Below are 16,258 nucleotides of genomic sequence, written 5' to 3' on the forward strand. Positions count from 1 at the left end.
ACAAGACTAATAGTCTCATTACAGAGTGCATATAGTGGCTACACTGCTGGTATGAACCATTCATTGCCATCAACATCTGTTCTAGTGGCTCTGAAGAGGTCTAGGGCTTTTGGGGTGCTGGAACCCCAAGATCGCGGTACCGGGCCCTGCTCAATGAATTCAACTCAAATCTTCTTCAGCCAGAGGAAGTTTATTAGTGATAAATCACATAGACCAGGTGACGCCCGGAAAGACAAGTAGGCATGAGAGTCAGCCTTGGGGGCCTGAGATTCTCAGCATCTGAATGAGGGCCAAGGTGGATCTTAAATACTAAAGTAACTTTGGGTGGCCAGAGAAGGGGGTTGGGAAAAGGGTAAGAATTCTAATTGGGGAGGTCTAATGAGGGAACAGGAAGGCAGAAGTTTGAAAGACATCTGCACAAAATCAAGGTGGGGCTAGGACTTTCAAAAGGAGATAAGGGGAGATAAGGAACAGTTTGAGACCAGAGAAGGCCTTTCTGGGGCCTATAGACAAAAGGGAGCCAGATGGAGCCAGATTCTTTTAGGGCACATCTGAATAAGATTAAAAGGTAAGCCTAAGGCTTTCAAAGGAAGATGAGGGTCTGGGGCCTGTGAGTCAGATTCCCTTTGGGGTAAAGGGCGAAGATCTTGGCTTGGGCCCCGCCCCCATCAGCTCTAGTCTGTCAACGACTCATAAGGAATTCCTACATATACCATGATAGGACAAAAGATGCTTTTATGAACCCATAGAGGGAAATTAAGTAGAATTCTTAATTTTACACCATTTAAAGCATATTTCCATGAAATAATACTGCCTTTTAAAACAAAACGAGAATCCAATTCTATTATGTCATTCACAATTAGACAAACTTACAAGAATCAAGGGGGCAATTCAAGGGAAGAGGAAATGCAGGAGTGAATAAATGCAGGAGACAAGGTATAGCAACAGCAACAACGTGACAAAGGGAAACTTGTTTCTAAACATATAAAGAAATGGGGTGAAAGCAGAAATCCAGTAGAGGTGATGGTGAAGACGTAGATGGAGATATTATGGATAGTGCCTGGTGATACCCATCCTCTTTTATGGGACCACATTACAACCTGAGAAGGTACATGAAAAGGAAGGAGAAGGGAGCAGGAGGATAGAGAGCAGTGTGTTAGATGCTAGGTGAAATGAAGGGCTAGTAATGAAGGGAAGGTGAGCTCTGTGGTCTCAGAAAGAAAAGAGCCTACAGGGTAGTGGTGGAAGATGAAGGGGAAAATATTGTAAAGGGACAGAGGAAGAAAGAAGGCCTTACTTTCAAACTGGAAGAAGTTTCCATTGATGAATGCTCCTCTGGGTGAAGGGAGACGAGGAGCTTGCACTGGATTAGGCCTGTGTGATTTGGTGCTGGAAAACTCTTCTTGTTCTGGGAAAGGGGAAGTTGCAACCCCTGGGGGCAACCAGCACTTGGAAGAGTGGGAAAACATGGACACAAAGATATTTCCAAGCAAATGTAGAAAAAAGTTCAACAAGAGGGGGGTATAGATCAATGGTGGGGGAAGGGAGTCTACGATGGGATAGTAACCTCTTCCACATTTACAATAATTGGCACTGTTCTGAAAGTGAGGCACAATGGAAAAGTGGAATCCATGGGTAAGCCCTGAAAGGCAGTGACAAAAAGTGCCTAGAAAGGAGAGCCTAGAATGGATACCTCACAAGCTTTGATTGTATAAAGAATATAGAGAAAAGAAAGAGATCAGATGATTATAGGAGTCATGAACCAGAGAATGAGGGTCTAAAGTAAACAGAAAGAGAAGACAGATAATGAAGAAAGTGAGAGAAATCCTTTTTATGGAAAGAAGGGCAAAAAAAAAGAAGAAATTTAAAAGAACCAAGGGGTAGTAATTTTTGTTATGAATTAAGGGATTGCTATAGAATATGTAAGTGTTGGCAGAAAACTCACTTTTGAATAAGGATTAGGAAAATAATCAGTTTCCAGATCCAATTTGCAAATTAACCACTGAAGATCTCACATTGTATGGTATGTCTACTTATGGCCTTACAGAGTATACCTAAGATGCAGCATGGCATAGTGGAGAAGGGCTAGCCTTGGAATCAGAAGGATCTGGTTTCAAGTTTTAATACTGTCATATATTAGCTGTGTGCTTTGGTGCAAGTCATTCAACTTCTCAGTTTCCCCAGGTAACTCTCTGAGACTACAAGTTAGAGAAGAGTCGCTGCTGTGCATAGATGGAGGGATTTTCCACAGGAGGGAATTCCCCACATTGATGAAGTCTGACAGCCTCCTCCTAATGCCTAATAAGCCATATTTCCCATGACTGTTGATAGCTATCTTTTAAAATAATTATATCAACATGTTAGTACCAGTCATTACCAGTAAATAGTAATTATTCTTGTGATAGAGAAAATAACAAAATATCTAAAACACACTTTAAATGTCAGTTTACTTTTAAAGTAACATTTTCTAGAATTAATACAGTCTTCTTCTAAGATGTTCCGAGTACTTTTAGAAAGTTCTTATATATCCCCAAAACATATACCAATGGGGCATAAAGAGTGTTAGCCTCATTTTACTGACAAAGAAATTGTGGGATAGATTGGGTAGAATTTCCCAAAATCATACAACCAGTAATAATAGGAACAAGGGAGAATTATCTAAATCATAGTGAGTCTAACTACTCTAAAATTTTATATAATCATTCTAGGTTTCCTAAACCTAAATTTAACATGCTTGAGTTTGAGGTAAAAATTATCAGGTATTAGATTTCTATGAGGAATCAGACAAGTAAACAACTTGGGGCCCACAAATGGCATGTGCTGTAATAACAGACAAATGTCCAATTTCAGTGTGACATGCTAAGAATGCTGGGTGTGGTGATACGGCTTTTTTGGAATCAGAGAACACTACAGAACTCTTTGAGTCATACCTATTAGCTGCTTGATATTCATGTTAGGCTGGTAAATGTTCTATATAAAAACATGCTGGGCATATTGGCAGATGGGATGATTGACAAGGAGTTTGGTAGTAGATTGATAATGCTTTCAGGAAACTTTAACAAAAATAAGTCGCTTAATCAACCTGTTTCATTCAAAGACTTGAATGTTCAGTAAAGAATAAGGATCATTGGATCAAGGTTGTATGGCTATACCATCCACCATCAAAATAGTTTGAATTCACTGTAGACATTATAAAATATTTAGGAGTCTATCTCCCAAAACAAACCCAGGAACTCTATGAACACAATTACAAATCACTTTTCACACAAATAAAATCAGATCTAAATAACTGGAAAAACATCAGTTGCTCATGGGTAGGCAGCTAATATAATAAAAATGACAATCCTACCTAAGCTCATTTACTTATTCAGTGCCATACCAATCAAACTACCAAAAAATTATTTTATAGAGTTAGAAAAAATAATAACAAGATTCATTTGGAAAAACAAAAGGTCCAGAATATCAAAGGAACTAATGAAAAGAAATGCAGGGGAAGGTGGCCTAGCAATTCCAGATCTTAAATTGTATTATAAAGCAGCAATCATCAAAACTGCTTGGTACTGGCTAAGAAATAGGGAGGTGGATCAGTGGAATAGGTTAAATATGCAAGACACAGTAGTCAATGACTATAGTAATCTATTATTTGATAAACCCAAAGACCCCAGATTCTGGGATAAGAACCCACTCTTTGAAAAAAACTGCTGGGAAAACTGGAAAAGAGTATGGCAGAAACTAGGCATAGACCCAAATCTCACACCATATACCAAAATAAAGTCAAAATGGGTTCAGGACTTAGATATAAAGGCTGATACCATAAGTAAACTGGGAGAACAAAGAATAGTTTACCTATCAGATCTATGGAGAAAGAAGAATTCATGACCAAACAGGAGATAGAGAACATTATGAAAAGCAAAATGGATAATTTTGATTACATTAAATTGAAAAGTTTTTGCACAAACAAAGCCAATGCAACTAAGATTAGAAGGAAGGTAGAAAATTGGGAAAGAATTTTTACAACCAGTCTCTCTGATAAAGGCCTCATTTCTAAAATATATAGAGAATTAAGACAAATTTATAAGAACAAGCCATTCCCCAATTGATAAATGGTCAAAGGATATGAACAGACAGTTCTCAGATGAAGAAATTAAAGCCATCTATAGTCATATGAAAAAATGCTCTAAATCATTATTGATTAGAGAAATGCAAACCAAAACAACTCTGAGGTACCACATCACACCTATCAGATTGGCCAACATGACAAAACAGGAAAATGATAAATGTTGGAGATGTGGGAAAATTGGAATGCTAATACATTGTTGGTGGAGTTGTGAAATGATCCAACCATTTTGGAGAACAATTTGGAACTATGCCCAAAGGGCTACAAAAATGTGCATACCCTTTGATCCAGCAATAGCACTTCTAGGGCTATATCCCAAAGAGATCAAACAAATGGGAAAAGGACCCACATGTACAAAAATATTCATAGCAGCTCTTTTTGTGGTGGCAAAGAATTGGAAATGGAGAGGATGCCCATCAATTGGGGAATGGCTGAGCAAGTTGTGGTATATGAATGTAATGGAATACTATTGTGCTATAAGAAATGATGAACAGGCTGACTTCAGAAAAACCTGGAAAGACTTGTATGGTCTGATGCTGAGTGAAGTGAGCAGAACCAAGAGGACTTTGTACACAACAACAGCCACGGTATGCAATGACTAAGATTGTTAAACTGAACCCTTCTCAGCATTATGAAGATCTAAGACATCTCCAGAGGCCTCAGGACGGAAAATGCTGTCCACATCCAAAGAAAGAACTATGGAAGTCAAATCGCTATCACTTATTTTTACCTTCTGTTGAGTTTTGTTTCATCTTTCTGATGGTTCCTCCTATTGGTTTTAATTTGTACTTACAACTTCACTGATGTGAAATTATGTTTAATGGGTATGTAAATGTCAAGCCTGTATCAGATTGTGTGCAGTCTTGGGGAGGGTGGGGGGAGGAAGAAGGAGAAAAATTTTCAACTCAAAAGCATATGGAAAAAATTTTTTAAAAAAGAGTTTGAATTCAGTGTTTTCTGTTCACAGGTAATGGTGGAAAGGGAATGGAAAATACAGTTATAAGACTTAACAGAAGCTAGCTGGCATTTTAATCATCACAACTCATAATAAACATAACGCAGCAGCAATATATACTGTTACTGTGGAAATTAAAATAGTTCGAGGTTTTTTTGAACCCTGAGGGTCAAATGAAACTCCCAATTCTGTACACAGTTTTAGTTACATTTCATGTAAACAACATCATCTCAAGGACAGTTAGTCCTGCTAAAGCCCACAGCCTTGGTGACATCACTGAGTGGAAAAGAGGAGAAAAACTGACTCATGGCCAGGTTGACATATCATTGCAATGTGATCATATGGATTTCCTGTCCTGTGTTGATGTGCAAATGTGGTCATAAGCCAGACCACCATTCCCCTTCCTGATTCAGCCGCACCAGAAAGGCTGTGGCCTCCAGTACATTCACCTTTTTGATATTTAAAAATCAAGTCTTTTAGGAAGCCTTCCAATGTCGAAAAAAGTAAATGCCACATATCTCTTCTATTCTGATTTATATTTCTCTTGGGTTCTTTGCAACTTGGATGTTTGACAGACATTGAGACCGTAGCAGGTTCACTGGTACATGGCAATAGTGCTTAGAAATAACCTTTGATGAAACATTTCTAAGCTAGTGTTTCCTGACCATAAATCTTCTAACATACACTGCCTTTTAGCAGATATTTACTTGTTCCCAAATTTTTCACTCTCAAAATTCCTTACCTTCTCAAATAGTATCAAATAGATTCCAATCTCTTTCTTCTCCATGAGTCCTGTCTCTCCCAGCTGGGGCTGCCTCTTTCCCCCACACTTCTCAGCCCTACCTCCAAAGCTGCTAAGGGCAACTGAGTCAAAATGAGGAAGTTCCCAAGGAATTGAGACATTTTGCTGGTCTGCTCTGTACAATGCTGGGAAATAGTGACTTAGTTCAACTCCAAGTATAGTAATATTTAGCTCATAATTTTAATAATTCTCACATAGCACTAAATGGCATTTACAATAAAATAAAAATTGATACATTGATTAAAAAACATGTGCTCATTTCATGCTTTACATTAATTGCTAATGGACATAACAAATAGTTCTTGATATAACCAATCTACAAATAATTTAATGAACAATATTTATAAAGGAGAAACAAGCATAAGATGGGATTTCCTGCCCTGAAGGAACTATTCACTCCTCAAGATGTATATAACAACAACACAACAAAAAGAAAGCTACTCAAAAAAAAAAAAAGGCAACTCTGCTAGAGTCTGGTCACTGGTCACTCATATATAAAACTGGCATTTCATATATGAGATCTAATAGCTTGTTGGTATTAATGAAATGCAGCTATTAAAATGATAAATTATTTTAGGTAAGTGAGACTCAGAGACTCTGCTAAGTAGTGGGAAAATAACATACGGAGTTTGCTAAACAAAATGAAAATTTCAAAATGAAATTAGCCAACTTTCTCATTACCAATGTCATAGAAGATTCCAAATCAAAATACAACTAGCCTACCATTTGACTCTGAAGCCATTCAATCAGAGTTTCTGCTGTTGAGTCAGGGACTTGACATCTCAATCCTTCCTTCTCATCTGTTTCCATCATCTCTAACAAGCCACGAAGATCTTCCACCAGATGCAAGGCTCGCAAGCTTCCCATGAATGGAGAGGTTGGAGACTGACAATCAAAAATCCCATTGGAATATTCCAAGGCCTTAGAACCTAGAAAAAGTGAAATGAAAGCAATGAAGTTTACATAAATCCAGCTCTGAAAAAGCCGAAAGAAAAGCTATATTTATGGCCTTGCTAGGAAACCATTTTATCAGAGTTGTTAAGAAATTCATGAGCTAGAGTGATTATAACCTATCAATACTACCACATGATGCCCAACTCCCCTATACGAGGAGTTTACAAGTAACAAATTCTTGACAAGATAATGACATTATAAATGTCAGAGTTGGAAAAGACCTCAGAGTTCATCGATATGTCATCTATCATCTATCTATATATCATTTATCTATTCTCAATGTGATACAGAAATCTCCATTCCACAGACTCAATAAGTAGTTATCAAGTCTTGACTTTAATACTTTCACTGCTGGGGAATTTATCTATCAGGAGAGTCCATTCCACTACAGCCCCAATGAACATTAATTGCTGGGAAATTTTTCCTCATATCAAGTAAACATCTACTTTCCTATAAATCCCAACTAGCTAAGTTATTTATAAAATTACTACACTGAACAGACACTTATGATAAATAAGGACAGAGTAAGAAACTGTCAGTAATATTTGAAAGATCATGGAAAACCAGAACTATCCTCTAAAACAGTGGTTCATAAGACTGGGGCAAATGTTGCCTCAATGTAGCCCTTCTAACCTCAAAAAAGTTAGAGAACAAAGCCTACAGAATTGAGGACAGTGACCTTAACTTCAATTCCTGGTCAAATTCTAGATCAGATCAATCAGTCAAGAGATGATTGCTGAGTATCTAGATAGGAAAGCAGTAATTACAAAGAATCATCATATCTTTATAAAGAACAAGCCACGCCAAACTGATCTGATTTTATTTATTTATTTATTTTAGGCAATTGGGGCCAAGTGACTTGCCCAGGGTCACACAGCTAGTAAGTGTCAAATGTTTGGTCTGAGGCCAGATCTGAACCCAGGCTTTCCTGACTTCAGGGCCGGTGCTCTATCCACTGTGCCACCTAGCTGCCCCTCTGATTTTGGGGGGAACAGGATCATTAAACTAGTGGATGAGGGGGGTGTTTTGGATATAGTTTACCTGGAGCATCTGCAGAGCTAAAAGCTCACCACCAAAAAGATTTACCCTGAGTTAATGCATTTTTATATTGTTTCCTCACTAGTAGAGAGTAAGAAAAATGAAGGCCTGGCCTGGATTGGAGATGCTGTGCAATACACACATTTTGACCCAGATACACCAGAAGGAAGAAATTTTATGAAGCAAGAACATTTGGCATCTGCTGGGGGGAAAATATGTACAGTATTGGAATGGTAACATCACTAAATAACTTCTGAGGCAAAACAGCCCCAAAGACAGATACCAAAATTACAGAATAGAGATTCCATAAAGAAGTCCAACTGAACTTGGGGGAAACATGATGTAATAAAGAGAATACTGGTCTTAGAAATAAAAGAACTGAGTTTGTACCCCCGTTCCAATAATAACTACTTCTATAACTCAGGGCCAGGGACTGAACCTTTTTGGTTTGGGGTTTTTCTTTTTTTCATATATAAAAGCATAATATGGATAGAGCATGCGCTCTGGAGTCAGGAGTACCTGAGTTCAATTCCAGCCTCAGACATCTGACACTTATTAGCTTTGTGACCCTGGGCAAGTCACTTAACCCTGACTGCCTCAACACCCCACCCCACCCCCCGCAAAAAAAAAGAAGAAGAATGTTCATACTGCCTGCTTTATAGGACTGTGAGAATGTAACATTGGAGAAATGTGAGTGATTATCACTGTTATATTTGATCTCAAATTTATCTTCTCTTACTTTTTATCTACTGATTCTGGAACTATCCTCTAAAACAGTGGTTCTCAAAGCATGATTTTGGGAGCTCTGGGACTTCCTGAGGTCAAAACTATCATTATAATAATACATTATATACAATACATATTGCATATAATGTATACATATAAAATGTATAGATAATATATATAATACATTTTAATTTTTTTCTCTAATGACAAAAATATAGGTAGATATAGCCCACATAAACAAAAGCTCTTTGGTTAGGGGAGATCCTCAATAATTTTTAAAAGTGTAAAGGGGCCCTGAGACCAAAAAAATCTAAGAATCAATCATTATTCCAGTCTAGAACTAAGTCTAAGTCTAATCCCTCTTCCAAATGATAGCCCTTCAAATGTTCCAAGGCAGTTACCACATCCCTTCTTCCCCTTAAGTCTTCTCTTCTACAGAGCAAACATGCCCGTTTCCTTTAACTGTTTCTCATAGGACATGGCTCTCTTAGGCATTTCACCATTGTGCCTGCCCTCCTCCAAGCACCCCTTACAGTTTGCCAAAATCCTTCTTAAAATGTGGTACCCACAACTGGACACTACATTACAATGGTCAATCAAGCCATCATAGGATTTGGGAGCAAGAAAGGAATGGATATATATAAATGGGGAAACTGAGATTTAGCAAATGGAGGTGATATGTACAAGACCAGCTGCTATGAGGTTGTGGTGAAATGGATCAAACCAGTATGATCTCCTTCACAGGAACATTTAAGCACTGAGTTTGGATGTTAGAAGCTAGAGATTGATCTGACCTGCTATGATACCATCCATCTGCTCCAAAGCAGCTGCCAGCATATCGCTGGCATCGCTCATCATTTTCTAGTTCCTCAAGTGGAGAGTGAGGTCACAACCTGGATCTGAAACAAAAAAATGATGGGTTTATTAACTACACTCAGAAAAGTATCAACTCCTACTTGGCAAATTATGATTTCAGTTTTCAGTGTCCCATGCTAAGGGTAAAGTCGGGACATCATTTATTCACTTAGTCATTCAACAGATATTAAAGACCACATATTATTTTTAAAAGTATTATGCTCAGAATCAGAAGGAGACATAGATAGTACTACTACTATTACTCTACTAGTAATACTTGATATTTAGGTTACTGTAAGGTGAGGAAACTGCTTTACATATATTATCCCATTTAAGCCCCATCCTAGTGCTGTGAAGTAGAAGCTACTATTGTTCCATTTTCCAGATAAGGAAACTAACGCTGGAAAAGGTTAAATGACTTGCCAGGGTCACACAGAGTCTAGGTCTGCAAGAGAATCTGAATTTGGGTCTTCTTCACTCCAAGTCCATCACTTTATCCACTAGGCTATGCACAACATCTCAATCTAGTTGGTAATTCCTTTCTGTGGGTGTAGTCCCATACTGATAAACATATAGAACGATTAAGCCTTTCTAACATTTTAGGGCAAGAATCCACAATCTATGGCCTAGCCCAAGGTCCAAAATACACTCAACCACCTGGAATTTTACATTTTAAAAACTTAATTTTAAAATGTAAAAACCATGTGTAGCTCTAAGGCAGTCTAAAAACAGGTGATTAGGATTTGTCCTTCTGCCTGGGATCGGCATTGATTTGACCACCCCTGTTTCAGGGCATCAGCTCTCAAACATTCTAGTCTGAGGACCCCTTAGTACTTTAAAAATTATTGAGAACTTTTTGTCAAGGTATATGCCTAGTAGTGGAATCTGTGAGTCAAAGGTATGAATGGCTGAATAACATTATTTGCATAATTCCAAATTGTTTTCCGGAATGGTTGTACAAATTCACAATTCCAACACTTATGCACTATGTGCCTGTTTTTCCACAAGCACTCCGGCTTTATCTTTTGCCATCTTTTCCAGTTTGCTTGGAGTGAAGAAAAACCTCAGAGTTGTTTCAATTTCCATTTCCTTTATTAGTATTGACTTGGAATTTTCTTTCATATGGTTTTTAACAGTTTGTAGTTATTTTGAGAACTATATCTGCATAGCTTTTGACCATTCACCTACTGGGGAATGACTCTTTTCTTTTAAAAAAATGTTATAGTAATATTTTTTTTCTATTTCTTATATCCCTGTTATTTTCAAACTTTTATCCCTAAAATTCTGCCCACTGAACCTTTCCTTGTAACAAAGAAAAGCAGCCCAGAAAGATAAAATGCACCAGCAAAAGCATCTGACAGTGTATACAAAATTCCATACCTAGAATTTACCACATCTACAAAAGGGAAGGTAGTATGTTTCATCAATATTGATCAGTGCATTTACTTTATGTTCTGATATCTTTAGGTATTTTCATTTGCATTATTTTAGTCGTATATTTTTATATTAATTTTGTCTACTTCACTGCATTACTTCAACAAGTCATCCACATTTTCCCTGAATTCTTCACATCACCATTTCCTAGGCTGTAATAATATTCCGTTATATTTATGTGCAACAATTCAATCATTCTCCACTTGATGGGTATCCATTTTCCTTCCAGTTTTCTGCTACCACAAAAAGAGCTGCTATGAATACTTTGTTAAAAAAAAAAAAAGCTCTTTTCCCCTGGCCAACTTGGGATATATGTGGATATGAATAGTCTTTTCTCACATAATTGCGAATTGATTTTCAGAATGGTTAGACCAATTCACGTCAACAACAGTTTGTTACTGTGCATGCCTTCCCATGGCCCCTCCACCTTTGACCATTTGTCTTTGTTTATCTTTGCCAATTTGATGGCTGTGAGATGAAACGTTAGAGTTGTTTTCATCTACATTTCTTTCAATATTAGTGATACAAAGCATTTGTTCATAGTGTTACTGATACTTCCGATTCTTTCCTTCTCTAAACTTTACCTTTTTGGGGGAAGAAGCCTTTCCCAAAAGCCAAACCTCACTTCTTGCTACCAATGGTATCATTACCCCACATCTATAACAAATAACTTCACCTTCTACTTTACTTAGAAGAATGAATTCACCTGCTGTGAACTCCCTTATTTCCTTTCTCCTATTCCTCAAACCTTAAGACCATCAGCCTCTCTCTTCTTTCCTCTGTTCAAAGAAGAGGAACAGGGCAGCTAGGTGGTCCAGTGGCTAGAGCACCGGCCCTGGAGTCAGGAGGACCTGAGTTCAAATGTGGCCTCAGACACATCACACTCACTAGCTATGTGACTCTGGGCAACTTACTTAACTCCAATTGCCTCAGGAGAAAAAAAAGAAGGAACACTTCTCACTAAGTCTAATAGCTAGCACCTTGATGTGGTGCCTTCGGGTTTGCAAAATACTTTGCAGATACTGTATCATTTCATACTCACAGCAACCCTGCAAGGTTGATGCTATTGCAGTCCTTATTTTACAGATGAGGAGACTGGTACAGACAGAGGGAAGTGACTTGCCCTGGGTCATAGAGCTGGTAAGTGTCTGCGGTAGGATTTGAACTCAGTCTTCCCAACTCTAGGCCCAGCCCGCTGCTTACTGATCCATTTTGATGGTTCAGGCTACCTATGCTTTTGGATCCTTTCCCCTCCCATCTCCTCCTGGAATTTCGCTCTCGGCAACATCTCCTTTCTGTCTCATGCATTTTCAGTCCCTCCTTCACCCAGGGTTCTTTCCCAACCATCCCAAACATGCCTAGTTCTCCACAATTTTAAAACTGTGCTGTGCCGAACATTCTAACTCATCCAGCAGCTGTGCCTCCCTCTTTATTCCCCTTCACTGATACATCTCTAGAAAAATCATCTACAATTAGCAAGCAGATTGAAAGCAATGACTGATCAGGGTTTTATTTTTGGTTTTCCTAATCAGGGTTTTAGAGGACTAAAGGCGGAATGCACTTCCCTCCTCTTGGTATACAGGTGGTGTACTAACCATAGCTGGAAGAGGTGCTCTTTCTTAACTTTTTTTCTTTCTTTCTTGGCAGAGATTTATGAGGGTGGTGATAGTTATTGGGAAGTGCCAGTGGTATAAAAAAAACAACAATGTATCAGTAAAACACACAACCCCCCCCAACAACTGTCTATATCTAATGCCTCAATTTTCCCTCTTAAACCACTGCAATTTGAGCTTCAACCACTCCACTGAAATTGCTTTCTGTTTTTCTTTTCTTTTTTATTTTTTTTTGGGGGGGGTTGTTTTTTGGCTAGGCAATGGGGTGAAGTGACTTGCCCAGGGTCACACAGCTACTAAGTGTTGTGTGCCTGAGGCCGCATTTGAACTCAGGTCCTCCTGACTCCAGCCCAGTGTGCCACCTAGCTGACCCTGAAATTGTTTTTTCTAAGGTCATCGATGTAATCAAATCCAATGATCTGTTTCTAGGCCTTAATCTCCTTCACCCCTCTATGGTTTTTGACCCTGTTGATTACTTCATCAGAGTGGATCTTCCTTCTTTCCTTGAAGTTAGAAACATCACACACCTCTTGTTCTCTCCCTCCCTCTCTAATGACTCCAGGAATGGTTCCCCCTACCCAGTCCTTTCAAGGTAGTTGCTTGCCAGAGCTCTGTCCTTTGTTCTCTTCTTCTTTCTCTACATTCTCTTCCTTGGAAATCCCATAACCTCTCCCAGCTTCAACCATCACCTCTATAAAAATGGCTCTCAAATCTTTATCTCCATTGCTCTTCTGTCTTCTGATCTGTAGGCTCCCATCTCCTACTGCTTTCAGAGCATCATTATGTAATCTGTACTCCAGCCAAATGGAAAAGCTTTCCAGCCCTGGAATATAGTCTGCATTCTCACATCTCTTTGCTGCTGTCCATGCTGTTCCCTATACTTAGAATGTCCTTCTTTTGAGTGTTGAATTCCCATCCATTCCATAAAACCCATCTGGTGAAGACTTTTCTGATGCCCTGGTTGGTAATGACCTCCCTCCAGGACTTCACATGGCACTTTGTTTTTTAACTCTTACAATACACTATTCTCTTTGTGGTGACAAAGAGAGTAGGAAATTGAGGGGATGCCCATCAACTGGGGAATGGCTGAACAAGTTGTGGTCTATGAATGTAATGGAATACTACCGTGCTATAAGAAATGATGAGCAGGCAGATTTCAGAAAAACCTGGAAAGACTTACATGAATTGATGCTGAATGAAGTGAGCAGAACCAGAAGAACATTGTACACAGGAACAGCAACATTGTGTGATGATCAGCTATGACAAACTTAGCTCTTCTCAGCAATACAATGATCCAAGATAATTCCAAAAGACTCCTGATGATGCTACCCACATCCAGAGAAAGAACTATGGAGTCTGAATGCAGATTGACGCATACAATTTTTACTTTTCCCCCTTTCTCAAGGTTTTTCCTTCTTTGTTCTGATTCTTTCATAACATGACTAATGTGGAAATATGTTTAATATGGTTGTACATGTATAACCTATATCAGATTGCTTGCTATCTTGGGGAAGGGGAAAGGAAAGGAAGAAGAAAAATTTGGAACTCAAAACCTTACAAAAATGAATGTTGAAAACTATCTACATGTAATTAGAAAAAAACAAAAATCCTATCAAGTGCAAAAAAATACATACTATTCTCTGTTGCATCCCACATACTAAGAGGTTTTTGTTGAGGTAAAGGATTATTCCTTATCAATCAATCAGCATTTATTAAGTGCCTACTATGTATACAAAGAAATGAAACAATAAATGCCATCAAGGAGCTTATAATATCTTGACTAAAATTCTGTATTTTCAAATTGCCTACCACAGCACACTGATTTGCATGCAGTTGGCATTTAAGATATATTTGTTACGAAAAAAATTATTCAAGAGCTTTTCTTTATGTGGGTTATATCTACTGATATTTAATCTATTAGAAATTTGAACTGACAAAATTTTTAACATTTGTGTATTAATTTAAAAGTAATTATAAACCTATTATATGTTAACATAACATTTTAATGAAATATATTTTCTAAAAAATTTTCCTTAAACAATTTAGTGAGAACTATTTAACACACACACATATATATTTTTTGGCAAGGCAATAGGGTTAAGGGACTTCCCCAAGGTCACACAGATAGTAAGTGTCCAGTGTCTGAGGGATTTGAATTCAGGTCCTCCTGACTCCAAAGCCAGAGCTCTATCCACTGTGCAACCTAGCTGCCCCATGTTTTACATATTTTTGCAAACCCCTTTAATAGCTGTCTTAATAGAAAACAACTGGGTTCTGATATCTGCTTTTGCATTTGTTGTGATATGTTGTTTTGGATGTGAAGTATATGGAGAAAATCTGGCCTCATGCAGATATGTAGTAACAAAGGGGAGGACTATATTAATAGGCAAACAATGACTTAGGATCATTATGAAAATAGTTTGACATCAACAAGGGGCCCAAGTACCATACTTTTGAGAATTAATATTTTAGAGAGTTTTGTCAAGGTCCCTGAAAGCATGTGGATTTTTATATACATGGAATTAAATGAAACTTTATTAATCTATGCTAGGCGGAGGTGCTCTGACATGGCTTTTGAAAAAGATGTGGTTACTATAATGAGATGGCAGAAAGTTGCACAAATCTTAGGTAAGCAGACTTGGATGACAAGTAAATTCTTCAAAAAATTCGGAGAAAGTGTTTTATTCACTAATGAGGTTAGTTGAGCCCTTTCAAATAGAGAAGTCTTGAAGTATTAAATAGGGATGTGGGCTATCTCTTTGTAAGATTTTCAGTTCCAAATTTTTGTGCCTCCCTTCCTTTCCCCCTCCCCAAGACAGCTTCCTTTTTCAGCTGTACCATTAATTAGCTGTTCAACTTTGGGTAAGTAAGCTCCTCTCTCTGGGCGTCAAGGCTAAAAAGGAGGGCTGGGGTTTTTTTCCTCCTAGTGAAAAAATTAAAATGATTTTGTGACTAATGACACTTCCATCTCTAAAACTCTATGTCTCTCTGAGTCTATAAGAACGCCTAAAAGTTTAGGGGTAACTATTTGAGAGAAGTTTTTAAGGGAAGCTAAATCTCATCTCTCCTTTGAGCTTCACAAAAGATATGCAGGTGTGATAAATAGCAGCTTCTTCATAAAAATACCACCTCCAATTTATGGAGAAATTAGGGCACGGCGGAGTAAAATCACTTGTATACAAGATCACATGGCAAATCAGTGGTAAAGCCAAGCTCAGAACCCAGGTAAGCGTTGTTATTGTTGAATGGTGCAAAGAGGTAGAGCACAATTTTATGTGTCAAGCTTTATAGTGAAAAACTAAAAGCCAGAAGGAACTCTAGAAGAGCAAAAGTTTAAGACAGCAGAGCTATCTCTGAAGTTTCTTCAATCTCTTGACTCCATGTAATTACACAGCAAAAATTCCCTTTGATTTTAAGACTAACACATCATGGAAGTATAGATGAATTTGACAAGTTTTTAAAAACAACCAAACTCAATCCCCCAAACCCAAAACATCTGCCTGGATGAACAGTCAACATGTACAAAACACAAAGAAATATTCACATTAAAAAGAAAACTCAAATTTCACGTAACACCAGAACAAGAAACAGTTATACATCTCAAGCCCAAACCTTGTAAACAAGTTCCTGTTTTTCAAATGGAGCAGGAAAAACTTTCCATTTGGAGCAGCTTCCTATTTCTTTCCTATTTCTAATTTGAGAGACATTTCAGGTACTGTATGATTGGAGGTGTGGGGAACACTGGCCTAATTACTGCTTGTGCT

At 38.0% G+C, this 16,258-nt stretch overlaps 1 protein-coding gene across 9 annotated transcripts in view; it reads right to left on the reverse strand.

Annotated features, from left to right (window-relative positions):
- The window catches only part of PPFIBP1 (PPFIB scaffold protein 1), a 205,792-nt gene that overhangs the window by 73,108 nt on the left and 116,426 nt on the right, over window positions 1-16,258 (reverse strand). For 7 of the 9 annotated variants that reach the window (XM_020977167.2, XM_020977163.2, XM_020977164.2 and 4 more), the window contains 2 exons: window positions 9,387-9,491; window positions 6,598-6,803 (listed from right to left, as the gene is read on the reverse strand). In XM_020977167.2, coding sequence (XP_020832826.1) covers window positions 6,598-6,803; window positions 9,387-9,450 — 270 coding nt within the window. In that variant the 5' untranslated portion in view covers window positions 9,451-9,491. The remainder of the gene's footprint in view (window positions 1-6,597; window positions 6,804-9,386; window positions 9,492-16,258) is intronic. The other 2 variants (XM_020977165.2, XM_078156749.1) reach the window with 1 other exon arrangement.

Source organism: Phascolarctos cinereus, unplaced genomic scaffold, assembly GCF_003287225.1.
Source record: "Phascolarctos cinereus isolate Bilbo 61053 unplaced genomic scaffold, phaCin_HiC Scaffold_1;HRSCAF=81, whole genome shotgun sequence".
Taxonomy (NCBI): domain Eukaryota; kingdom Metazoa; phylum Chordata; class Mammalia; order Diprotodontia; family Phascolarctidae; genus Phascolarctos; species Phascolarctos cinereus.